Source organism: Girardinichthys multiradiatus, chromosome 20 (genome assembly GCF_021462225.1).
Source record: "Girardinichthys multiradiatus isolate DD_20200921_A chromosome 20, DD_fGirMul_XY1, whole genome shotgun sequence".
Taxonomy (NCBI): Eukaryota; Metazoa; Chordata; class Actinopteri; order Cyprinodontiformes; family Goodeidae; genus Girardinichthys; species Girardinichthys multiradiatus.
Genome location: NC_061812.1, coordinates 6781804 through 6809472, shown reverse-complemented (window position 1 = coordinate 6809472; position 27669 = coordinate 6781804). Strand labels below are relative to the sequence as shown.

Below are 27669 nucleotides of genomic sequence, written 5' to 3'. Positions count from 1 at the left end.
ATTACAGCGACGGTGGCAGAGACTGAAAGCAAAAACAAGCTTAAACTAAACAAAGATACTGGGAATATTCTAAAAAAGAATTCAAGAATAACTCAGAATCTAAATAACACAAGGATAAACTAGAAAGCTAAATACAATGAAAAGCATGAAAAACACCAAGCAAAGTATGACCGCAGAAAAATTAACTGATATGGCAAAAACTCTTTAGAACACAACCCAAAATTCTACAAATCACAACAGGGCGTGTCAGAAATACATAAACGAGCAACTGAAAATAATCAATTTATTGCTCCTTTTGTTAATTTTCAATCAAATGAACCAGGTTTCCAAGTAAATGTATGTGCTCAAAGTCACCTTTCATTACCAAGTACTAAAACATCCATGCGATTTAGTATGTAACTACATTTTGTTCAGTTAAATATTTTAACCCTGCAGCAAAGATGGTGATGGTTTTGTTTGTTTTAAAATGTATAATATCATTAAATCTGTCCTTGAATTTTCCTTCTTGATATACCTCGAACCCTGACCTCTCCAAAACACTCCCAAGCACACTTAATTTTAAAACTTTCCATAATTAGAATGGCGTCTCATCTGCGGCATTTGTCTGTTCTATTGCAGCACATTGCCTTAAAAACTGCATTACTTTTCCATGTTTGCCTCTCCAAGTTGGGTGTCCAGCCAAAAGCCTCTGCAAGCACAAACTGGTCAAAGTGAGATATTAAAACACATGTGGTCCGCCAGTGACCTCGTGTGGCCTTACATACACCTACTGCTGCTGCCTTAGATTTAGAAAATACCATTGAGAATCCTGTGATCCCACAACATGAGGTTCAGCTTATTTTTTCCAAAGTAATATTGTGTGGTTTTCTATAAATGCTTTGTTTGCTTACGTTTAATTGGTTATTCTAATAATAAAGGCCATCTTCAACATGTTATCCTTTTTGTCTCTACAGCAGATGTCTTTGGAATGTTGCTTTAATGATAGGTATTTTTTGTCAAACCTCTGATGATTCAGAATAAAAGATCAAATCACTAAAGATATGATGTAATTCGTTCATAAGCTACTATATTTCCACAAATTGCTGCATTTTTTTTGTTTAACTGTGCTGATTTGAGCCTAATTATAAAGATCAAATGCATTAATTAGATGGGCCAAAACAAGTCTTGTCAAAACCCACATTATGAAGGTCCTGGAGACACTCGTGTTGGTCCACCCGAGTAAGCAAACAAACACATATCAGGAACCCCACAGCTTGCTTATTGCCACGGAGTCAAAGATGCCATCATGCAGCTGGTTCAACAGTCCCCCACTGTCAGCTGAACAAAGAAGGCAACACTGTAAGGATCATATTCTTTGATTTCTCCAGTGCATTAAATGCAATTCAGCCTGATAGAAAGTGTAGGCCTCACAAAGGCCTGGATCATTGACTACCTGACAAAAGGCCACAGTTTGTGACACTGAAGGGTTGGTATCTGACCACTCTGGAGAAAATCGTCATATCTTAAATGTGAACAAAACAAAGGAGATGATTGTAGATCTCAGGAGAAACAGGAATAGGCCAAACCCTGTTTCCATCCTGTGAGAAGAAGTGTAGCTGGTGGAAAAGTATAGATAACTCGATGTTCATCTGGACAACAGACTAGACTGGAGATGCAACAGCAAAGCTCTCCACAGGAAGTACAGTCTGCTGTACAAGAGCAGACTGCTTAGGTTCATCAGTGTTTTCAGCAAGATGCTACACATCTTCTATACGTGTGTTATGTATAGAGCAATATACTGTGCCATCACCTGTAGGGGTAGCAGCATCAAAGCCAGGGAGCAACCAACCAACTGATAAAGACTGGTTCTTTTCTGGGGAGTGCTCTGGAACCTCTGCAGTTATTGTGCAAAGAAAGCAAACTAAAGACAAAAATGAATTTCAGTTCTCAAACCCCATTTGTAGCATGGCTCAGCTCTTTACTCACTAATTGCATGCTGATGATTGTAAACCTCGAGGCTAAACTGAACTGAGCAAAGCTTCAACAGAAACTGTGTATTTAGGTATGCTGTAGCAAAAATATAAGAAAACAACAACAATGAAAACCTTCACTTCCCTCATTTCTGATGAACCAAAACTGAGGATTTATGCATCAAAGCCAAAGGGATGGGAACAGATTCAAATAACATCTCTTGGAGCCTGATTGTGGAAGCTGAGCAATGTGGCTTCATCAAATCATAGTGCTACTTATTAGATCTGAAAAATATGTGAAGCATGAAGTTCTTAAAGATTTATTTGTGAGCCACTTCAAAAGCTTCACTGACACAAAGGTTGACAACAATTTTTATCATCAGGTGCAAAAACATCACTATCTCAACTCAACTATCTGTGTTTAACAACCCTGCTGAAGAATGCAAAATTAATCATGGTCTTCATCCTTTCCTAAGAGGAGTTACATTTTAACTTTTATTTTTCACTGTAATAATTAATGTAAACCATAATTGAACAGCTAATTTAGAAGATAAGTAGCACTAAAATCAGCTATTTTCTGCAGACAGTTAAGAGCTCCAAAACAGTCTAGTTTGTACTGATCACCGAAATATAAACAGGTTCTCCAAGAACAATGTGTTTGGTAAACAGGCTACAGAAGCAACAGGCCAGAAAGATACAATCATTCATATTCTGCTTAATGTGCTGGAACCTTAAACTGATGCTAAAGTAGTTTCAAAGTTTTGCCCCCATGCTGTGTAATCACTGCAGAGGCCAAGCTACAAGTATAAACAGTTAATCTTCAGGTTTCATGTATGTGCTGTTTGGTGGTGTGGAAGCAGGGGGTTCTCTTCCAAAAACAAGGAAATCAAATAGTTACCTCTTTTATAGCACCGAAAGTCTTCAGCCACAGTAAAGCTTTGTAAAGTGAAGCTTGTTCTGCTTCAGATCCACAGTAAGACAGACTCCTACAGAAGATCCTTCCTGGCTAAGACCATCACCATACAACCTCTTCAAAGAAATTTGTATGACTTACAACATTTATTTCCCTTGGGATCAATAAAGTATTCTTGAATTGAAAAAAACCCAAAATATTTTACAGTATCTTCATCATACTCGTATATACACCCTTGTTACATTGTCAGTATTAGTGTTGCTACCTGCAAAGCTGCACCGTGATACGCTTTTACCCAGCTGTCTAAGGACCCAAGCCAAAAGGAGGCAGACGGCACAGCTTACAAAAGACATTTATTTTGACAAAGCAATATTCATAAGGAAAGCATCAAGCAAATTTCTATAGTCACGCACACCCATAAATGCGCAAAGACCATTTAAAGATTAAGCCTGATGGCAATATTATAATACCAGAAAGTGTTTATTTTTTTTATATTATTTTTTTATTTATTTCAGACAATGATTTTGGTAAATAAATCAATTTCAGAAATGCTTATAACAAACGAACAAATATCCAAATACCATACAAACAAGTGTTTGGTAAACATTAAATTAAATTTCCAGTTCCAAATAAATTAAATTAACTTAAACACAAATAGCAACCAGTAAAATAAACATAAAATAAACATATTCCAACAAGCAAACTTGTCAGTATATTTAACCTGAGATCTGACATTGATTATTCTAAAAGTGTTTAGAAACTCAGTCACAAATGTGGTTTGTAAATCAAGGAGAAAACAGCATCTGTGTGGTTTATTAACCTCACTAAGTGAGCGGCAGTAAGATGAGAGTCAGCAAGTGGATGTATTAAATTTAAGTTTTACCAAAACTGTTAATTCTCTGCAATTTTATTGTTTTTGTAAAGAACGAACAGGCTCAAAGCAAAGGTAATCTTGTTGTTTTAAACATGGCATTCACAGCAATTTAGTTTGTTGTTGGCCTCGACATGTCCACCTCCAGCTGCTGGCAAAAGGGGTTTGGCAAGACGTTGGTGCCAAAAACATTAAATGAAATGGTGGTAAGCATGCATTGTCCCTTTTTTAGAACGTGAACTGTCCTGAGGTAGAAAAAGACTGAAATTCTAGAAAGGAGGCAATTTTGTAATCTAGATGAGAGGAAGAACAAAATTTAACAGCAACACGTCACAACGAAAAATAAACTGGAGGAATAGATTAGGTGGGTTGGAGACAAGGCACATTTGGAACAAAAATGATAAAAAAAATTAACTGTGCAAGGAAATCTGGAAGCAATGATGAGTAACATAAAACCAGACTCTAGAACAGGCTAATGCAAAAACAAAAAGAATTGAAAAAAGCAACAGGTTATAAACAAAACCTAGAAACTGAATAAAGTCATTGAGAAACTAAAGACAGTGACAAAATAATGGAAATGGTTCCTAATTCCTCATTTTCTGAGCTGAATTCACATCATACAACACAACAAACAAAAACATGACACATGCTTAGGAGACCAGTTCTGTCTTCCAGAACATTTCTTTTAGTACCAAAAGGTTAGAGAAGAACATCGTGGTCTTTTTTTCTGCCTTTCCAGCACCACCCTGCGGCTGTTAGTTTACGTGCTTGGTCCTGTTGAGCAAACACAATATAGTATGCAGGTTAGTTATTACTAAGCAACCACCCTTTTGGAAGTCAATTACTGATAAGTTAACGCACAAACCAACCTGCTGTAAATACATGCAACGAAAAGGGTTGCATGATCATGTGCCCAATTTCACACACACACACACACACTCTTGTTTTGCTATATATGTAGTGAGGACCATGTGTTGACTCCCATTGACTTCCATTGATTTTCAGTCATTTTCAACCCTTTCTATGCCCTAACCTTGACAATAACCCTAAACCTAACCATTACCAGTGCTTACCTAAACTCAATTCACACCTTAGTCCTAAACCTAACCGTTAGCAAAATAGGTCGTGAGGACCAGCAAAATGTCCTCACTTTGGTACAATCGGTCCTCAATTTGATGGTGAAATTGGGAAAATGGTTCTCACTGTGATGCCAAGACAGGAACACACACACACACACACAGGTTTCTTTTTAAAGCTCATTAGATACACAAAGTGTGGGTTGGCTTTGGGCTGCATGTTTGACGTGTTTGTTGCAAGGATCTCTTCCACCACAGAGCGACATTGCAGCTGAGGATGGAATGGGTAACACCACTGCTCTGATCTGCCTCCTCAGTTTGCTGACAAACCCAGTATAGAGCACTGGGCTGCCTTTTGGACAGAGGAGGCACTCATACACTGCCACAAGAACTGGCATATACATACACAGAAAAGAAGAAAAAATACTGCTGAAGAACAGATGGACAAAAAATATGAGACTACATTTTTCTGGAACCAAAGAATAAATGTAAATTAACACAAAGTGCAACAATGAAGTTAAATACATACAACTGGTTTACATAATAAGAAACTTTGCTGTAGCTGCATTATAAATGCAAAATACAAACCTAACCGTTGCAACACCCTATGCACGGACAGGTTTCTTACTGACTGCATCATTAGTTGACCTCACACCATTTCAGTACAAAATGTTTTGTTATTTTACAAACGACCAACACAGAAAACAGAACTTGGCAATGTAACAAAACGGATCTTTATAGTAAAAATGGCCAGGTTTTGAGGTTACTATTCTTACCTTAGAGGGATGCGACGGGATTATGAAAAGGCCTGGAAAGAAGGAACTGGAACAGAGGACGCGCTTTATTCTCATGGAACGGGTTGCCAGGTTTGCTCTTTCTGTCGAACGTACAAAACCCCTGCAAGGAAAACAATGCAACATTTATATAGTTTGAACTGTGAATGCTTCTGCAGCAGAAACTACCCGAGTAATCAAATGAAAGTACAACAGAGATATAAACATCAATATCAATATCAATAGAGCTAGTCGAATATTAAATGGGTTACAGGACTATAACATCTTAACACATTATACGGAGAGTAAACAAATACATCCACGTTCTTAAAAAATCACTTTAAATGATTTTTTATTCTTTTTTGGGGCACTGCATAATCTGTTCTTTATGCTAATAAGGGGTCAAATGTTTATAAAAGCTAGTTTCTTTCAGTGGAGTAGGTGTCCTTCGCTTTTGTCCGAAAGTAGGTATTTTACGGACCTGGCAGCTTCCGTCGCTGCCGCTAGATCGACGTAATTTCAAAGCAACATGGCGGACGAAGTTGAGCAGGTTTGTTTAGCTGTGTTGAATTATACAGATATTAACAACGTCGTTCGCGTAGTTGCTTGGTGTAAAGGTCTACTGATAAATCCACAGGTTCATTTGAGTTACTGGACCTAGTGTCTATTTTATTTGTTTAAAAAGCTATTATAAACATGTTTGGGCCTGTCAAACCAGCTAGCCGAGCTAGCCTGATTTGCAGCAAATAATGCTATCATGAATTTCATAAAAACGTGTTTTTAATTTGTTGCATTTGTCGCCCGGTTAACTTAAAAAGGAATATATACCTGTTTGAAGTAAATTATCTTACAAGACCATCTAAAATTAAGTGGTGGATAACAGGTAATTTAGCAAAACTTAAACTGCACATACTTTGGAAACATTTCTTATAGTTTTTTCGAAGAACCGAAAAATCCTAATCCGTTTTCATCGCAGTTTGGTAGTTGAACCAGAGCTCTGAGCTCTGCCTTGGTGTTTTATAGCAGTATTCTTTAAGTTTGTACCGCGGCGTTTAGTGTAAAAAAAATAAATTATTCAGCTGCGGGACGTTTTTGTTTCAGGCTAGTTGGTTATAAAGCGTTTTGTTGAAATAAATTAAATGTAATACATGTTGTCTAAAGGCATTTACTTAGTAAGCAGTGTGGTTAAGAATCAAATCTGTACAAGAACCCTCGAGTATATATTTAACTTCAAGTAGCGCCAAGCATTTTATGCGTGTTTCAAATGTTTTTTTTTTCTTTTTTCTGTTGTGTGGTTTTACTGCTAATTTTAATTCTAGTAACTGACCCATTATCCAGTGACATAGTAGAGGTTGTAGAATATCAGCCAACCAATAAATCACAGATACTCTACTATTCAAAATATGGACATCAGTTTGCTGATCAACCGCCAGCCTTCAGTCAGCTGAAACTTGGAGAGCAATAAGTTCAGACGATCAGCAGGACTGAGAACTGGTGGCTGAGGTGTTACTCAGGAGGAAGGATTGCTGCAAAGTCAATGGCTCATTGATTTCTTTAGATTGATACATTTTATTCAAATAATGTTTCTGTGAGTTATACATGATTAACTGATATTGAATGTATGGTATTATAAGTAAGATTGAATTTAACTGTTTAATTGGATCCCAAATCTGACTATATAGTTGGATTATATTGAAATGAGATGGATTGAATTTAGGTCGAATTGGATTCTATACAATTGGAAATAAATTGACCTTTTCTGTAAAGTGTCACAAGATGATATTCATTTCAAATGACTACTGCAAAGAAAGTTAAACAAAATGTATTGTATCATCATTACTGGTCAATCTCTCATTTGAAGATGTGTCTGGTGGACCAGGTCTAAGGTTGTGAAAATGCACAATTTATTCAAATTTGTTTAAACAATACAGCATTAACATAACAATAATCTTGACAATAACATGTTCAAAAGTAGCAGGATGAAGTTCAAGCTTATTTGGTTCCACCCATTCTCCACAATCTGTCAGTAATGAAAACCAGAGATGGCTCTGTTATTAAATAAATGCTAAATCATTGTTTTTGTATTGATAAAAAAAACATCTTCTATATTTTCATATAAATGTTTCATCAGTACCAGTAGCTACGTTTACATGGACATAAGTAATCTGAATAAACGGCCGATCGGACTAAAAATGTGTCATGTTAACATGTCAGTCGGAATATTATGATCGCATTCGGCAGGATAGGAATCAAATTGTAATCCGATTGAGAAGGGTGGTTTATGCTGATTGACAATCCGATTGGCCTGCATGTAAACGCTTGACCGGATCAAGTTATTCTGAATGAGGTAAACTGACCTGATGCGCATGTGTGCCCCGTATTTCTGTCTTGAGTGGCTAGTCGCTCTGGCTAGATGCTATCAGAATATTCCAATCGGCCGTTTTATTCCGATTACTTATGCCCATATAAATGGTACAATCCGTTTATTTTTGTTTTTTAATCCTATCGTGAAATTTTGTGCATGTAAACGTAGCTAGTGGTTCTCTGCAAGTTACTTTACAGGACGATTTTTTTTTCTTAGGGTTTCTATTAACCAATTTAACCATCTTCTTTGTCTTTGATTTAAGAACTAATTGTAGAAAGAAACTGGTTAAACTGATTAAAATGTTGAAAACCTTGTTTTTAATCTTTATCTTTGGGGAGTTTATTTGGATTTTAAAGCTGCTACTATACCTGCTGGGTTTCTGGGTGACTGTGTCAGAATAAATGTTGTTATACCTGGAAACAACAACAACTGACATACTCCGTGTTTTGCAGCAACCAACTACTAACACTGTTGAAGAGCCGCTTGACCTGATCAGGCTCAGTTTAGACGAGCGGATCTATGTCAAGATGAGGAATGATCGGGAGCTCCGGGGCCGTCTGCATGTAAGCTACACTCGCTGTGCAGGCTCAGGTGATCACTTTCTGATAACTTATATCTTTGTGCTCACTTACGTGTCTATTTCTTTCCCAGGCATATGATCAGCACCTGAACATGATCCTGGGTGATGTGGAGGAGACGGTGACAACAGTGGAGATTGATGAGGAGACTTATGAGGAACTCTACAAGGTAAATTAACCGTTTTTCTTTTGTTTTTGACGGTGCTTTTTACTCTTTTATACTAGTAAGATGTTGCCTAAACAGAAAATGTATGTTTTTGACGCAGATTTTTGTCTTTAGTTCACAACTCTTCTCATCTGCAGTACTTTAGAAAAAATGTATGCGGGAAATGTATGATTTTAGTACTGCTTTATTTTCCATCATTTCTTTGTTCCCGCAATGTCTGCGAGCTTTAACATCACAGATACCAAGAATATACATCTGGTGTGAGCATCAAGGCCAGTTGTTCTGGTCAAGCTGGCCGTTACTGGCGTGCAGATTTTGACTGCATGGTACTTGTAATATAATATTCCATAAATTGCATCCTAACTACGCTTTGTTATATTGTGCAGCTCTACTTCATATTCTTATATCTGTGACTATCGTAAATGATGCCCTGAGGCTCAATTTTTTGCAAGTGTTGATTTTAAAAGTTGATCAGGTACAGTTTGGAAAGTGTAACCTCTTACTTATAGTTGATCATATAAAGCAGAGTAGATCTGTAGGATCATGTTAAATGTAGCAGCCACAACTTCCATTGGACTCTTTATCTCCCTGGGTAAATATGTTTTACATTTGGAAACTTGATGTGACTTTAGTTGATCAAAGATTATTCATTAATATGAATCTTTTCTTGGTGTCTTTTCAGTCTACGAAGAGGAACATCCCCATGCTGTTTGTCAGAGGTGATGGCGTCGTTCTCGTAGCTCCGCCTCTAAGGGTGGGCTAAACCAGGCAATGTGGAGGCATGCAGGACACCTGGTCCCCATTTTTGTTGTAAAGTGTGGTGCCAGTCTTTTTGTTCCCCTAATGTAAGACTGTTTGCCTTCACCATCCTTCTAATTTCATGAGTGTAACTTCTCCCACTCTGTATTGTTGCCTGCAAGGAACTTTGCTCAGGAAATTGATATTTTTCAGTTTTGATGTAGCTGTTAGTATTACAGTATCTACTTTTGTCACAAATGTCTCATTTTGGTTTCAGGCTGTTTTTTTGAAGTATTAGCAGGCATAAATCTAAGAAAATTAACTTCTGTTTATTGTGGGATTCTTTAAATTGCCCAGTTTTTATATTGTTAACCCTCAGAAGTCCATTATGACATATTAAGTTGGAAGGGTTTTCATTTAATTATTTTAGTCTCTATTTGTATTTTTATGTTTGAATCGTGTCCATTTGTTAACATTTTTCATATGGTTGAATGATTAAAAAAATTAATACAATTTAAAAAAAAATGTTTTATTTTTCAATACCTCTGAAACAAAACATATAAATTGAAATTACTGTGGCAGATGAGGTGGTATTATTGCTAAAGAATTGAGTGTCTTTTGAAATGTATTTTTCAACGAAAGTGAATTTTGCTGACATTTTCCACTTTTTTAAATGTGAAATTGTTGTGGTGTTGCATTTTAACCACAAGATGGCAGTATACCTCTAAGTGGTTTTCTGTGAACAGTCGAGATAATCTCTTCAGACCTGAAATCCACAGACTTACACAGATGCAACTGAGATCTTGTTGTCACAAAAATATTTCCTTCTAACATCTTATCATTTTTTAGGCATCATTCAACCTGTTGGGCTGTTGTTACAGATGTATATTTTTCTTTTAAATCAGTTACTCATCCAACCCCTTGAAAGGCTTTTTGAAGCATAAATGTATCTTAGAGGTGGGCAATATGGACCTAAAATTTTATCACAATATTTTGTGGTACTATTGTAACGATAAAAGCAAAGATGAAGAAATATCTTCTGTGCAGTCTTTGTTTAGGTAAGCGTGGGGCTATGGCTGTGACACAAGCACTTCTCTTGAAAAATATGCTTATTTGAAATAGACTTTTTCAGGACATCAGATGCATGAGGACATGTGATTTTCATCACTAAACTGCTCACAGGAGCTGCATTTAATCTCATTTTTGAATTTATATTTATTAATGCTCTCATTGAGCAAACAGTGGAGAAAATAGTAAAAGTAACAATCCCAATAATACAGAAACCTTGGAAGTTTTCAAACATCATTAACATCATTCAGTACTGTTTGAGAGTGAGAATACCTCCAAAATGCTTTAATAGGGATGGGCCATATGTATTGTCTGTTGCCTTATGGAATTTTGAAACCTACTTTTATTATGTTCATTTTTGTCCCTTTTAGAAGACATCATTGTTTTATTGTTTGGTCCTTGTTTCACAAGCTTTTGCTCATGGATTTCTATCATATTTTGCACAAACACTGAAGTTTTCCAAAGAATGGACCCTAACTAACATTTTGACTAATGCCATTATTAGATAAAACTTCTAATAAAATCCCCAAAACTTGTTTTTGATTAAATTCATGCATCAATTCCCTTTAATGTTGCTGGAGCCCCTCTGTTTGCGTCTGATTAAACATTAAAGCATTGCCTAGTAAAAAATGTTTACAGTGTACATTTTAGCGCTCCTACAGTATTGTGAGCAGACTGGCATGCAGTTTATAAAGTGTTTATACTTTTTGTAATTAAAAAGATCAACCTTCATTAAAAGCCTTCTTAAACTTTTGCCAGGATTTGTAGACTCATACGCGTGATGTTCTACTAAGTATACAGTTTGTGATTTCATGCTGTTGATTTCAGGTTGTGCAGAACAGGACATTCAAGAACAAGGATAAGTAAAAAAAATAATCCAGACATCTGCCAAAAGCACTTCACATTTGTGTTGTAAAAGATGATGTAATCCCTAACTGCACTGAGAAAGGTCAACTAACCATATTCAAAGTTCTGAATATGGTTAAATTAGATTTCCATGGTAATACTAAAGTGTTAAAATGAAGCTATTTCTGCAGACACCAGAAATGCAGCTGTGAAATATTAATGGTTGGGGTATTTTGCTTTTTGATGGAAGCAAAAGCAGTTTGTTTTTAAAAAGGGACCAGCTGACTATCTGTTAATAAAATATCTTGCTGTTAATTAGAATCATATTGAGGTCCTGTTTTTCAGGCCAAGTGTGTGTTAAACATGGGAAATTATGTGTGGAAATAAGTTCAGAATTCAGTGGAAGGAGTGAATGCATGTTCGGCCAGATCACAATCTCTACATGAAGCTAATTTTAACAAACTGCTGTGTTGATGGAACATCAAAAGTGCAGGAACGTAAAGCTCTCCGTCTTCCTCCATCTGTAAGACATTCTAAGCAAAAGACAAATCGTTCTTATTCATCACATCTGATTAGAAAATGTCCATCTATAGCAATATTGGCTGGCCTGGGAACGACTGTTAGGTTAATTGGTCTCTCTAAATTGCCCTTAATTCTGAGTGTATGTGCATGATTGGTTGTCGTCTGTGTTGCCCTGTGATGGACGGTCCAGGGTGTACCCTGCCTCTCGCTCACTCACAGCCAAAGATGTACACCGGCTCCCCCGTGACCCTGGAAAGACAGGACGGTGTAGACAATGAATGTATGAATGAAAACGCTTAAAACAGCTGCAAGGATTACTGGAAGTAAAGCTGTTGGCAAATTCACTAAAAGGTGAAAGCACCCATGAGAATTTCTGAACCCTACAGCACTGAGCGAAGTCGTGTGTCATCGCTTAACTCTGCTTAGCTTCTAAGCAGCCAGACTTTCTTGCAGTCTTTCCGAGTTATCTTTATCAATGGTTATACAGTCCTTCTGAATGCTTTCAAAGCATTTTTGTGGAGCTTTGCAGCTTGTATTTACATATTTTCTTTCTTGTACCTCAGCACAATAAAGCTAAGGAGTTAAAGTGGACAAGGGGAGGACAAAAGAACTAGGCAAGAACAATGCTCAGGTATTAGGTGATAAAAATGATTTGAAATCTATATTAACCTATAAAAACAATGGAACCCCTGGCAACAGTACAGCCATAATATTTCTGTTTACATCTGCTGTTTCTTACATTCAAATCAAGGACATCTTAAACCTTGGCTGTGCAATGGCAACAGTTGGAGAGGAAAACAGTTCTTTGGTAAAACTAAACCTGCTAAACACAGACAATCATCTCAAAGCTTCACTTTACAAAGCTTTGCTGTGGCTGAAGACTTTCGGTGCTATAAAAGAGGTAACTCTATTTGATTTCCTTGTTTTTGGAAGAGAACCCCCTGCTTCCACACCACCAAGCAGCACATACATGAAACCTGAAGATGAACTCTGTTTATACTTGTAGCTTGGCCTCTGCAGTGATTACACAGCATGGGGGCAAAACTTCGAAACTACTTTAGCATCAGTTTAAGGTTCCAGCACATTAAGCAGAATATGAATGATTGTATCTTTCTGGCCTGTTGCTTCTGCAGCCTGTTTACCGAACACATTGTTCTTGGAGAACCTGTTTATATTTCGGTGATCTGTACAAACTAGACTGTTTTGGAGCTCTTAACTGTCTGCAGAAAATAGCTGATTTTAGTGCTACTTATTATGTATGTTATGTATATTATTACAGTGAAAAATAAAAGTTAAAATGTAACTCCTCTTAGGAAAGGATGAAGATCATGCTTAATTTTGCATTCTTCCACAGTGTTGTTAAACACAATGAGATAGTGATGTTTTTGCACCTGATGATCAAAATTGTCCATAAACATTGTGTTAGTGAAGCTTTTGAAGTGGCCCACAAATAAATCCTTAAGAACGTCACGCTTCACATATCTTGACACTTTTGTCAGGGATTTTTTTCAGCTCCAAGTAGGGCTCTGATGAGATGAAGCCACATTGCTCAGCTTCCACAATCAGGCTCCAAGAGATGTTATTTCAATCTGTTCTCATCCCCTTGGCTTTGGTGCATAAATCCTTCCAGCTTTGGTTTATTAGGAATCAGGGAGGTTAAGGTTTTTATTTTTGTGGTTTCTCATTTTTTTGCCACAGTATACATAAATACACAGCTTCTGTTGAAGCTTTGCTCAGTTCAGTTTAGCCTTGAGGTTTACAATCAGCATGCAATTAGTGAGTAAAGAGCTGAACCATGCTACAAATGGGGTTTGAGAAATGAAATCCATTCGGGTCTTCCATTCGCTTTTCAAAACCACATTTCAAAACAACCTTTTGCTTAAACAATACTGTATGCTACAAACAAACAGTACCTTATTATTTCTTATTTTTTTCATTTGAAATGCTCGCCCTTTTAAAAATTTGAGGCATGGTTTTAATATTTGATGTTGTTTTCAGTGCTTACAAAAAAAAAAGACAGCTTAGCGAAAACCTTTTAGTGTGGATCAATAAGACTTTCAGGTATGTAAGAATGTCTGTGTGATTTAGCATCAAAAGCTTCCTGACTTACATCTGTTTTGGTTACCATGTGTCTGAGATAAACTTCATTACTTTGAATGTGACAAAAGCTTGACTGAGATTTACTGGATTCAAAGTCTCGAGCTCTGACTATTATACCATGGGACCTGCACCTGTTTCCACTTTAATTATTCGCAGCTAAAAACTCTTGCGGCTGTAGTGTTAATCTTTGAACTAATCTTTTAATCTGATTCTCAGAAACAAAGTGAGCATTCCTCCAAATGTCAAATAATCAATTTTATTTGATCAAGGACATTCAGCTGCAAGATTAATCCAGAAATAGTTTTATGGGGCTCAGATTGGCAGGACTACAAGAATAGCAATGTTGTTTCTATGGACTGGTTGATGGAGCCCCTATGCAAAGTTTCAAATTCATGAAATTAAAACAAAAAAGAGGAAACCACTTTTTGATCTCTTTGTAAAGGATCTCAAGCTGTAACTAGATACAATTTCAGACTCTTAACTCCAAAAAGGACATACAAACTATAAGTATTTGTAATGCATATAATCAAACATTGTAACTCACAATTCATTTTCTCTCACCTTTTTTATTTATTTTTTTCGTGTTCTTTTTTCCATCGTTCTTTGAAAATGTGCAGTATTTTAATACATATTGTTCTGATATGTCTGTGACATATGGAAATATTTAAATAAAGTTTAAATAAAGTTCTATTAAAAAAAAAAAAAAACGTTACAGCTGGAGAAACAATGTGATGATAACAGATGATTTGTATACTGATAGAGCATAGCAATAAAAAGAAGTGATTCTAGTATATCATGTCACACTTACATCATTTTAGTCATTCTGTCTCAACTTTTCCACTTAATTCTTGCATTACATTTTCCAGAGCTGGGCCAAGACTGATATGGAAGACCCATCTCCGAAGCATATTCCACAAATTTTAAACAGTGCTGAGGTCAGACAAGTTAGGAACCTTAATGAACACACCTATTGGAACACATAACGTTGTCCATGTTTTAACATGTGTCCTAAACTGTGACCTTCAGACGAAAGAAATCTGGTTGAGATGTGCAGGGTCTGCCGAAGAACCACCACAGCTCAAACCTGCCACTAACTGTTGGAACACCAGTATCACTGTCCAAAATGAAAACACATCACCATGCATTGAAAGGATGCCAATAGAGAATTAGGCGCCCGCTTTGAAATCAGCACCGTCAAGCTAAACTCAAATTTGCACTTACTGGCATGGACAAACCTAATGCTTTCTGAACACAAATTGGATCCTCGTACAAGATAAAGATTGAGGTATTTGCTGAGGGTCTGTTTTCCTACCAGAGATAATGACACATTGCACAAAGTGGATGAAATAGTGAAGAAGGAAGACTACTCCCACATTCTTCAATTTCATCTCAACAACAAGATGAATTTGGAATGTATGAGGCAGAATAACACCAAGCCTCTGAAATGGCCCCAGCCTCAACAGTACTCCAAGTTTGCTAACTATGATTAAAAGCAGTGTCAGGGCCAGAAAAACAAGCATGTAAAATTATCTTTTCTTTTACTGATAAAGAAAAGTGATAAAAACCCAGCTGTCATTATGCCACAAGGCCAATTGCAGCTTTTAGTATTTCTATAAATTTATTAAATTGAATTTAATAAAGACTGCAAGATGGCGCAGTTGGTAGCACTGTCGCCTTGCAGCAAGAAGGTCCAGGGGCTGACTGTCAGCTGGGGGTCTTTCTGCATGGAGATTGCATGTTCTCCCCATGCATACGTGGGTTCTGCCCAGGTACTCCGGCTTCCTCCAAGAGTTCAAAACATGACTGTTAGGTTAATTGGGCTCTCTCAATTGCCCTTAGGTGTGAATGGGTGTGTGCTTGGTTGTTTGTCCTGTGTGTCTGTGTTGCCCTGCTATGGACTGGCGACCTGTCCAGGGTTTACCCCACCTCTCAGCCATAGACAGCTGGAGATAGGAACCAGCTGCTGTGTAACCCTGTATGGACGAAGATGGACGGATGGATGGATGGATGGATGGATGGATGGATGAATTTAACAAAAATTCTAAAGCATGTTTTACTTCTCCACAGAAATTCTGGATTTGTTTTTTGTAGTTTAGATCTTTAAAACTTAAATGGTTGTATAAGTACATTTTCACAACATTTTTCCTGTCGTTATCCTGGGACTGGTTTAAAAAGGAGTAAAGTAAAACAAAATTATTTAATTAAAGCACTCGTGAAAAACAAGGCCATTGATTACCAAAGGATGAAAACTTCTTAAATGAGCAGATATGCATGTCAGCAGTCTCTGTAACAACCAAATGTGCTGCAGAAATAATGTTTGCAGCTTGTTAAAGATAGTGGATTTGGAAAGTCTTGTGACGCACCTTCACCTTCATCCAGGACCGGGTCATGGGGGCAGCAGACTAAGTAGAGACACCCAAACGTTCCTCTCCCCAGACACCTCCTCCAGTTCCTCGGGGGGGAGCCCAATGCATTCCCAAGCCAGCCTCGGACTTAGAGGAGCTGATCTTCATCCCAGCCGTTTCACACTCAGCTGCGAACCACTCCAGCGCATGCTGTAGGTCTTGGCTAGAGGGGGCCAGCAGGACCACGTAATCTGCAAAAAGAAGAGACGAAATTCACTGGTCCCCAAACCAGACCCCCTCCGGCTGTTGGCTGCGCCTAGAAATCCTGTCCATAAAAGTTATGAACAGCCAGAGTCCAACATGCACCAGCTCTGCCACTGTGGAAATTTTTAACCACCTCTGTGACTTCAGCCTGTGTCATGAAAGAGTCCAACCCCGAGTCCCCAGCCGCTGCTTCCACTAGGGAATGCATGATGGCTGGATTGAGAAGATCCTCGAAGTACTCCTTCCACCGCCCGATAATGTCCCCAGTCGAGGTCAGCAGCTCCCCACCCCCACTGTAAACAGTGTTGGCAAACCACTGCTTCCCCCTCCTGAGGCAGTGGATGGCTTGCTAGAATCGCTTTGAGGCCAACCAGTAGTCCTTCTCCATTGCCTCACCAAACTCCTCCTACGCCCAAGTTTTGGCTCTGCCACAGCCCGGGCTGCACCACGCTTGGCCTCACGGTACCCGTCAGCCGCCTTAGGAGTCCCACAAGCCAACCACAGCCGATAGGGCTCCTTCTTCAGCTTGACAGCATCCCTTACTGCCAGTGTCCACCACCGGGTTTGGGTATTGCGACAGGCACCGCAGACCTAACGGCCACAGCTATGGGCAGCAGCATCAACAATAGATGCAGAGAACATGGTCCACTCGGACTATATGTCTTCAACCTCCCCCAAAATCTGGTCAAAGCTTTCCCAGAGGTGGGAGTTGAATACATCTCTGGCCGAGGGCTCCGCCAGACGTTCCCAGCGGATCCTCACTATGCCCTAGGGCCTGCCAAGTCTGTTTGGCTTTCTCCTCTTCCAGCGAATCCAACTCACAACCAGGTGGTGATCAGTGGACAGCTTAGCCCCTCTCTTCACCCGAGTGTCAAAAACATGTGGCTGAAGGTCTGACGACACAACAACAAAGTCGATCATTGACCTCCGTTCTAGGGTGTCCTGGTGCCAAGTGCACTGATGAACACCCTTATGCTTGAACATGGTGTTCATTATGGAGACCATGACTAGCACAGAAGTCCAATAACGAAACATGACTGGGATTCAGATCAGGGAGGCCATTCCTCCCTATCACATCTCTACAGGTGTCACTGTCGTTTCCCACATGGGCATTAAAGTCCCCAAGCAGAATAATGGAGTCCCCGGGAGGGGCACAATGGATCACCCCCAACAAGGATGCCAAGAAGGCCGAGTACTCCGCACTACCGCTCGGCCAGTAGGCCGAAACGACAGTCAGAGACCTGTCCCCAACCCGAAGGCGCAGGGATGCGACCCTCTCATCCACTGGGGCATCCACTCGCTGCCTCTCCCCCGCGGGCCACTCCGGAGTAGAAAAGAGTCCAGCCCCTCTTGAGGAGATGGGTTCCAGAGCCCACGCTGTGTGTGGAGGCGAGCCCGACTATTTTTAGTCGATATCTCTCAAATTCGCCTACAAGCACAGGCTCCTTCCCCCCCAGCGAGGTGACTGGTGCATCTAGAGGTCTGGGCAAAACGAGGCATAGTAAAGGTGATTTAGAATCACCAGTAGTTAATCCAAGGTATCAACTTGTTGCATGCAAAACTGATTGAAGTGTTTTATGCTGAGCTGTGTTTTGATTTGCTGCGCAAGCGTTGCTGAATCGTGTATTCATGTTTTTGTCCGGCTGATCCCAGATCAGCCAGGAGTTAGAAGTTGAACTTTTAAAAGTTTTTAATTCAAAGCAACTGTGGTCTGGGCCTCGCCTGACCACTCTTTTGTTCTATTTTATTATCGGAGTTTTTCCACCGAGTTCCCGCCTCAGAGTTTATTACTCTTTGTACGAGATTTGGGGCGTTCAGCTGCTAGAGGCTAAAGGGGTGTGGCTCCACCGTTTTATCAGCTGATCGCTGCAACCGAGACATCAACTTCTCTTTCCATTTAACCCAAATTGCACATTTTGTCCATAAAACGGGTTTGATCTTCATAGACACTAAATGCGCATATATTTTTCCTTCATTATTATTGTTAGGTAGTCGATTTTGCCCCCTTTGTCTAGAATAGTGCCTGTTAGTTAGGTTAGGTGAAGGTTTTTGGACCAGAATAATGGTATATCAGGATAATTTGGCTTTAAAAATCTTCACATATATAATTAAGAGAAGCGTTTGTGTTTATTTCGTGCAAGAGTGATTTATCTGTCAAAACAAGGTTGAAGATCCTCCACCTTCGGTGAAGTGGTTGAATAAACAGTGACAATTTGTGGTTTTGGTTAATAATTTGTAATTATTAAAGAGCTTTGAGCCCATAATCACAACACCAGAGGACATCTCTGATTTCTATTCATAAGTAATGATTTTTGGTTAAGAATTAAAAAAAAATTTTTTATTATGATTTTAAATTATAATTCTTGATACATATTAATTAATCAATAATCATAATCCTTACAACTACAATGTGAAAGAACCAAAATAACACAAATAGGTTTATGTTGGTGAGGTTAAAGCATTCCCAGCTCCTTATCAATACGATATGTGAACTCCTTACCTTTGAAATCCATTGACTAATTTTTGAATTTACCTTTCTTGAAACAAACCTTTCTTGTGAAAGGAACTTTGTTATAGTAGTCCACAAACTGCCGAGGTTTTGGTTAAAACATGTCATAAAAGAGAAGAGGTGCTGTAGTCATATGAAAAACAAACAATTGTCAAATGCTAAGCTCTGCAGGCAAAAATGACCTAGTGCAGAAAAAAGGAGACTGCTGGTTCTGGCCGGATGGTTGGTTGGGCCTGGCGGTGTGCTGCTTTGCTGGCTGTTGTGTCTGGGGGGGGATTGGGGTGGTGGGGTAGAGGATGGCGTGGAGGGGCTGTAGTGTCTGGGGTGGGGGGTATGTGTCATCTTCTTGGATGTGGGGTCATCGGCATTTGGATCGGCAGAGCGGCGATGGTAGAGTTGAGCTGGATAAATTTTCTCCCTGGACTATCGTTGCAGTGGTGGTGATGTGGTGTGTTTGTCTGGTTGCGGGGGGTGTGGTGGCGGACGCTGGCCTTGGGTGCTTTCCGCTGGCCGGGGACCTTTTGCTGTCGCGGTGCGATGTGTGGTGGGGGGCTGGATGGAGCAGGGGTGCTTGGAGCGGGGCTGTGTGTGGAGCTTGTACTGTGTGGGTGTGGCTTCATCAGCTTCTCGAGGATAGAGCTCACCTGTGAGGGTGTGCCCCTGTGGGGAGGGGATTCATAGCATTTGGGTTCGGGGGCATGTTTTCGATATATGTGTCCTGGTTGGGGGTGGCCCTGTGGGGAAATGCATGTTGGGGTCCATTGGGGATGGGGGGCTCATTAGGTTAGGATCAGAATTCCTAACTGTACAGAACATGCACACAAATAAATTATTGATAAAGCTTCCATCTAGACAGAAACATAACCCAGGAAGGGCTTTGTATTGTTATTTTTTGCAGGGCTCATGTGCAAGGCTTACAGAGCTCTGTATGAATGTGTTCATGATTGGAAATTAAAAAAACAACACTCACACTGCTTCTCCTCACGTGGAGGTGACAGAAATATCACTGACCTCCAACTGTCTACAAGCTATTTCTGTATCTAACACTGAGCAGTGTAAGATCTACACAGATTTTAGCGCTATGAAGCAGAGGTTAGTGTTGTTCTGAGCAGGTCCCATTTTCGCTATTCTTTCCAGTATGATAGTGAACTGAAACCTTTTTAAAACCCAAATATCTTATGTATGGGCTACCTTTCAAATCTTGGATTATTATTAAATAACTTTCTCACTTTGAGCACCACAGACAAATACATAAACATCTGTATATTCCCTTTTTTAAGTATTTGATCTTCCTTATTTTAACCATTCGACAGAAAATATCCCATAAGAGTCAGAAAGACACGCAATCATACTGCTGTGTCAGCATATAGAATTGAATTATTTTTGCCATTGGTTGATAACAATCACTGGCATTTATGTCTATATTTTATTGTCCATATTGGAAAACACACTGTTACTATGGGGAGGGAGGAGATCATATTTCTCTCACATCCCTCTGAGTCAGTAAACATCTTGGAACATTGAAGTTTTCAGTGAGTCATGCCTCTCTTGCATGTGTTACCTAACTAGATGTTGCAGGAGCAGAAAACATGTGATCTCAGTGCTAAATCTCTCAAATCCTCTTTCTGATTGCCTTCTGTAGTTTGCATGCAGCCTGGTTTGTTTATTTTATGTAGCTACACAGGACATGTGTTGCTTTTTTGTTACACATGCAAGAGTAGAGCGAATAAAACTGTCTCTAAGATTAGACTATAGAAGAATATTTTGGCTTTTTCAGCACAACATCTAACTGAATTGTTAACTTAGTTGCTGGTTAACATACACCTTTGTTTCTGTTAGCGCTACACTTAAAATAATATTCCCACAGGAAGTGCTCATAGCTCTATTTGTTAGAGCACAATGTGCTATTAATAAATTTTTTTGGAAAAAAACAAAAAACAAAACAGTCCCATTAAAGAGAAACAGAATGTTTTTAATTCACTATTTTCTTTCTTCCAATCAAAGATTGTTCTCGTGAATTTCTTGAAGTGTTTATGTTCAGTAAATAACTGACTGCAAACAAACTCTTAGTTGAATACATGTATTTTTGTAATCTCTAACTCATCATGTTGGTCCAGCTATATCTGAGTTTGAGTTGTGCACTTTCTCTCTGCATGTGCGCAAATCCCACTCTCCATTTGTCAGATTTTACATGAATCTTCAGACCAAGCCATGGATTTGGATTTGGATCTAATGGTGCAGCTTTTAAGGTATTTTTAAACATGTCCATCTGTGGTTCCGGTTTACCAGTGAATCATCCACTCATCAGAGAGTTAATGATTTGATCCCTGGCTGGTGCCCATCAACATGTCAAAGTGTCATTGAGTAGGATACTACACAGGCGATTGTGGCTACTGGTAGAAGGAACAAATTCTGTGTTGCCCTATGGCACAGTTGGTAGCCCTGTTGCCTTATAACAAGAAGGTCCTGGGTTTGACTCTTGGCCGGAGGGCTTTCTACATGGAGTTTGCATGTTCTCCCTGTGCATTTGTGGGTTCTCTCCGGGTACTCTGGCTTCTTCCCACAGTTCAAAAACATGACTGTTATGTTTACTGGTCTCTGAATTGCCCTTAGGTGTGAATGAGTGTGTGCATGGCTGTTTGTCCTGTGTGTCTCTGTGTTGCCCTGTGATGGACCGATGACCTGTCCAGGTTGTACCCTGCCTCTCGCCCAGACCACTAAAGATAGGCACCAGCTACCCTGTGACCCTGACTTTCATGCCATGTTATTTAAAAAAAGCTTTAAAGCCTTAATTGTTCTGTGGTAACAGTTTGGTGCCATGTATTCATAATTATGTTGTCTGGTGGACATTTACTGCCAGGATAGATTATTCAAATTATTTATGTGTTCTTGCAACTAACTTCTCCTTTAATAAGAATGTAGTTTATCTTCAGTGTTGGGCCTGTTTACTCACAAATAAATAATTTATCAAACTACATCCCCCAGCATTCATATTAATTCCAGGATTCTGCTGATGTCACAGATGTTATTTAAACAGCCTGCAAAGAAGGAGATACCACTCTTCTTTCTGGAAGCAACACTAAATATAATGTTGAAACTATTTAACACAATCTAGAAAGAAGGTACAATTCAGATTAGCTGGAGAAGGACAAAAACACTGCCATTTAATGTGCCCAAATAACTAGCTTTGAACCAGTAGCTTTAATGTCCCACATGTGCATATTGATGGAGAAAGTAATAGTCAACAGATTAATTTATGCTCTTGACCACAGAGAGCTAATTAGTGATAAGTTAGGAATCAGAACTGTTATTGTTTTAGGAATTCTTTTGACCCACATGCAAAACTCACTCAGGAAACCAGACAAGTTTCAAAGGTTTATTTAAACACACAATGAGAGTTCTACTGGAATGAGGGTTGGAAGGTTCTTCGGGTCCACTGAAGAAAGAGGCGAGAGTTAGTTCAGATCTGGGGTGGAAGTGCATCCATATATCTCCAGAGGTTTTGCTTACTTGATCACTTGAGCAGAGAAATTCAGGAGGGTCATACCACTGGGCCTGGGAGTCAGGCAATCCAAATAGCTTGTCCAATGTTCGGTCCAGAGTTCTCACAGAGGCAGGTGTTAGGAAGGTTAGGAACTGTGCCACAGTCAGAGAGGAATTATCCAAATTCACAAACAGCAGTAGAAGGTGTAGAATGTCCAAGGCCAGCTCTGTAGGTAACAGCCAACAGCTCACAGGTTTCTAACAGGAAGCAGGGAAAGATAAACAGGATTAGCAAAAGCCAAAAACAGACTGACAAAGTTTATCTGGCTTGGTGCTTACCACTAGGGCAACAACACTCAGGTGCTGAAGGACTGGTGGCTGGCTCCTAAGTACTCCTCCCAGGTAAGGCTAATCAGCCGAAGATCAGCAGCACCTGTAGATGGTTAAAAGAAGCTCCAGGAGGACCTCTGGTGGACAAGCACAGGAACGAACACTCCCAATTCCCAACAAGAACAGGTTCATCCACAGTGGATGTATTGGCTAGAGTCAGTAATGATATAGAAAAAAAAAAAGGAACTGATGATTTCTTTTTTTTTTGACGTAAACAAAGCCCATGACTCATTATTATCAAATTAGATCAGATGGGGGGGGGGAGAAAGCCTCTTCCAGATCCGCTGGGGGAGGAGAAAGCCGGACAGACTTGGCAGGCCCAAGCGCATAGTGAGGGTCTGCTGGGAACGTCTGGCGAACCCCTTGGCCAGGGATGTATTCAACTCTCACCTCCGGGAGAGCTTTGACCAGATTCCGAGGGATGTTGGAGACATAGAGTCCGAGTGGACCATGTTCTCCGCATCTATTGTCAATGCTGCTGCCCATAGCTGCGGCCGTAAGGTCTGCAGTGCCTGTCACGGCGGCAATCCCCGAACCCGGTGGTGAACACCGGCAGTAAGGGATGCTGTCAAGCTGAAGAAGGAGTCCTATCGGCTGTGGTTGGCTTGTGGGACTCCTGAGGCGGCTGACGGGTACCGTGGGGCCAAGCGTGCCCTGGCGGTGGCACAGGCAAAAACACGGACCTGGGAGGAGTTCGGTGAGGCCATGGAGAAGGACTACTGGTTGGCCCCGAAGCGATTCTGGCAAACCGTCCGGCGCCTCAGGAGGGGGAAGCAGTGCTTCGCCAACACTGTTTACAGTGGGGGTGGGGAGCTGCTGACCTCGACTGGGGACATTATCGGGCGGTGGAAGGAGTACTTCGAGGATCTCCTCAATCCTGTCATCACGCATTCCCTGGTGGAAACAGAGGTTGGGGACTCGGGGTTGGACTCTTTCATCACCCGGGCTGAAGTCACCGAGGTGGTTAAAAAGCTCTGCGATGGTAGGGCTTCGGGGTTGGATGAGATCCGCCCTGAGTACTTTAAGACTTTGGATGTTGTGGGGCTGTCATGGTTGACATGCCTCTTCAACATTGCGTGACAGGCGGGGACAGTGCCTTTGGATTGGCAGACTGGGATGGTGGTCCCCCTACATAAGAAGGGTGACCGGAGGGTGTGTTCTAACTACAAGGTGATCACACTCCTCAGCCTCCCTGGTAAGGCCTATGCCAGGGTATCGGAGAGGAGAGTCCGGCCGATAGTCAAACCCCGGCTTCAGGAGGAGCAGTGTGGTTTTCGTCCCAGCCGTGGAACACTGGACCAGCTCTATACCCTTTACAGGGTACTCGAGGGTTCGTGGGAGTTTGCCCAACTGTTCCACATGTGTTTTGTGGACCTGGAGAAGGCATTCGACTGTGTCCCTCGTGATGCCCTGTGGGGGGTGCTCCAGGAGTATGGAATCGGGGGCCCTTTACTAGGGGCCATCCGGTCTCTGTACAAGCGGAGCAGGAGTTTGGTTCGCATTGCCGGCACGAAGTCGGATCTGTTCCCGGTGCATGTTGGACTCCGGCAGGGCTGCCCTTTGTCACCGGTCCTGTTCATAACTTTTATGGACAGGATTTCTAGGCGCAGCCAAGGGCCAGAGGGGGTCTGGTTTGGGTACCAGAGGATTTCGTCTCTTCTTTTTGTAGATAACGTGGTCCTGCTGGCCCCCTCTAGCCAAGACCTACAGCATGCACTGGGGTGGTTTGCAGCCGAGTGTGAAGCGGCTGGGATGAAGATCAGCTCCTCTAAGTCCGAGGCCATCGTTCTCGACCGGAAAAGGGTGGGTTGTCCTCTTCAGGTTGGAGGGGAGTTCCTGCCTCAAGTGGAGGAGTTTAAGTATCTCGGGGTCTTGTTCACGAGTGAGGGAAGAATGGAGCGGGAGATCGACAGACGGATCGGTGCGGCTGCCACAGTAATGGGGGCGCTGTGCCGGTCCATTGTGGTGAAGAGAGAGCTGAGCCAAAAAGCGAAGCTCTCGATTTACCGGTCGGTCTACGTTCCTACCCTCACCTATGGCCATGAACTTTGGGTCATGACTGAAAGAACGAGATCCCAGATACAAGCGGCTGAAATGAGCTTCCTCCGTAGGGTGGCCGGGCACTCCCTTAGAGATAGTGTGAGGAGCTCGGCCATCGGCCTCGGAGTAGAGCCACTGCTCCTCCACATCAAGAGGAGCTAGTTGAGGTGGCTCGGGCATCTATACCCGGATGCATCCTGGATGCCTTCCTCGGGAGGTGTTCCGGGCATGTTCCACCGGTAGGAGGCCCAGGGGATGACCCAGGACACGCTGGAGGGACTATGTCTCTTGGCTGGCCTGGGAACGCCTTGGGCTCCCCCCAGAGGACCTGGAGGAGGTGTCTGGGGAGAGGGACGTCTGGGCGTCTCTGCTGAGTCTGCTGCCCCCGCGACCCAGTCCCAGATAAAGCGGAAGACGACGAGACGAGACGAGACAAGATAGATAAGATGGGAATAGGTGGGAGACATATAGACACATTCAATAAATTAGAATATTGTTGAAAAATTCATATATTTTTGTTACTTAACTCATGAAGTGAAACACATTATATAGATTAACCGCACACAAATTAATGTTTTCAAGCCATTATTTCTGTTAATAATGAGGCTTTTCTTCAAACAGCCTAATGAAAAAAAAAACATTTAAGATTAGAATATTACATTAGAACAATAAAAACAAACTTTTTTATCACAGAGATGTGGGCTTATTGAAAGGTATATTTTATGCTTAAGGGTTGTTATTTAATAAAAATCTTAATCCTTATTGGAACACAATTTATTGAATATTACTATATAAATGAATAGCAAGTTCCCTTTCAGAAAGGGAAATATGTGAGGAGATTTGGGATGACTATTCAAGAGAATTCAGGGTAGAAAATGGAGTACCACAAGGGAGTGCACTCAGCCCAGTCCTATTTAACATCATGATTCATGGCATCTTTCAAATCTGAGGGGAAACAATGTGACACATGTAGTAGAAAACATAAAGCAAGAAATGAATAAAGTAGAAAAAATGTCTCATAAATAGTTTCTAAGTTGTCAGCAAGCAAGTCCTGCTTCATGATAATTACAAATAAGAGAAAGACTATTGTAGGAAAAAGAACATTATATGGACAGCCTTTAGAAATGGTATCATAATTTAAATAGCTGGGGTTATGGTTAGACAGTACATACAGTATAGATGGAAAACACATATGAAATACTTAGAAACAAAATACAAGAATGTCCTAAATCTTATGAAAGCTCTGGCTGGAAACCACTCAGAGGCAGATAAGCAGTCATTGTTAAACATGCATAGGGCACTTATGATATCAACATTAGATTATGGATGTATTATTTATGAAGCAGTAGCTAAATCAATGTTACAAAAAGCAGACAGATTACAATCCAGTGCATTACATGGGAGTACAGGAGAAGTGAAAACAACTCCCATTAATGCTTTACTAATAGATACTGGTGAGACTCCACTGGAAATTAGGAGAATATGACTATCACTAACGTACTGGATAAAACTCAAAAGGAGCAAGGAAGAAAATTAAGGTTTCAAGAAAACTACAAAACTGTTGGGAATACTCCAAGTTCCAGAGAAACAGATTTGGATGGACAGGAAATAAATGAGCTAAAATATATGGGGTAGATTACAAACAAATCTCTCAGTATAATCCAATCAGAGCTGTTTCTCCATGGCTCTATCCTGAGGTAAAAGTGGACATGAGGGTTTTTGAAATTAAAAAAGATTCCAAACTGAATGAAGTAGTGGTACAAATCAGAGTAAACCTGAGAAACTCTTTTTACAATTACCTTTATAAAATATTCACAGGTGGTTCTAAGAACACAAAGGGTGTGTACCATACCTGAGTTTCAAATATGCATATCACAACAAATGTCAGATCAGCTAACTGTTTTCACAGCAGAGATGGCGGCAGTAATAATAAGCTTGTGGTGGGTGTAGGAGACCAGTTAGGGTGGTGGTACACAGATTTAAAAGGAGTCAAAGAAAGTACAAAGACATCAGGAAGCGGGAAACAATAGAAAGGACTTACCATAAGAAATTAATTAGCTTATTCGGGGTGCATAGGGGTGGTACTCCTCAATCCCAGGGCAATGCCTATGGAGTTGAGGAAGGCGACAAACTGTTGTTCCATCAAAGCAGTATCTAAACTTGGCCGTGCCTGCGGTGTATCCCATGCTGTCATCGCTCACTGCCCAGGCATGAGACAGTGGTTTGGGGGATAGCCTGGTGGTGATGATGACGTCGTTTATACCTGTTTATTGCTAAAGCAAAAGGTGGCTACTTTGAAGAACCTAGAATATAAGACATATTTTCAGTTGTTTCACACTGTTTTGTTCAGTATATAATTCCACATGTGTTAATTCATAGTTTTGATGGGTTTAGTGTGAAGCTACGATATTCATAGTCATGAAAATAAACACAACTCTTTGAATGAGAAGGTGTGTCTAAACCTTTGGTCTGGACTGTACGTCTTACAGCAATGCGTAAAACAAAAGTTCAGTTAAAAACTGGCAAGATTACTTCAGATCTTAGTATTATTGGGGCTACCTTGTGTCATTTTACTATTCTACATTTGAGCAAACAAAAATTACATGTGGGATTCCTCAACTCCCCATTGTAGAGCAACTTTTATTTAACATCTATGCTCCCATACTTCAGATT

At 40.4% G+C, this 27669-nt stretch overlaps 1 protein-coding gene and 1 long non-coding RNA gene across 2 annotated transcripts; one reads left to right on the top strand and one right to left on the bottom strand.

Annotated features, from left to right (window-relative positions):
* Positions 1 to 6066: 6066 nt before the first annotated feature.
* On the top strand, positions 6067 to 11250 carry lsm3 (LSM3 homolog, U6 small nuclear RNA and mRNA degradation associated). The gene is made up of 4 exons (XM_047346487.1): positions 6067 to 6132; positions 8400 to 8510; positions 8599 to 8694; positions 9374 to 11250. The coding sequence occupies exons 1-4, from the start codon at positions 6112 to 6114 to the stop codon at positions 9452 to 9454; spliced, it is 309 nt and encodes a 102-aa protein (XP_047202443.1). The 5' UTR covers positions 6067 to 6111; the 3' UTR covers positions 9455 to 11250.
* An 11195-nt stretch (positions 11251 to 22445) lies between these two features.
* Positions 22446 to 27438, bottom strand: LOC124857493. Its single transcript, XR_007035608.1, has 4 exons — positions 27038 to 27438; positions 22906 to 22999; positions 22594 to 22824; positions 22446 to 22519 (listed from the first exon to the last, which is right to left on the bottom strand). It is a non-coding gene; the product is annotated as an uncharacterized LOC124857493 (long non-coding RNA).
* Between the last annotated feature and the right edge of the window lie 231 nt (positions 27439 to 27669).

Bases quoted from the DNA above. Each gene is read 5' to 3' on its own strand.
- lsm3 (XM_047346487.1), top strand. From the start codon at position 6,112: ATGGCGGACGAAGTTGAGCAG. The intron at 8,511-8,598 runs GTAAGCTACACT...TTTCTTTCCCAG, and splicing joins AGCTCCGGGGCCGTCTGCAT to GCATATGATCAGCACCTGAA. The intron at 8,695-9,373 runs GTAAATTAACCG...GTGTCTTTTCAG, and splicing joins CTTATGAGGAACTCTACAAG to TCTACGAAGAGGAACATCCC.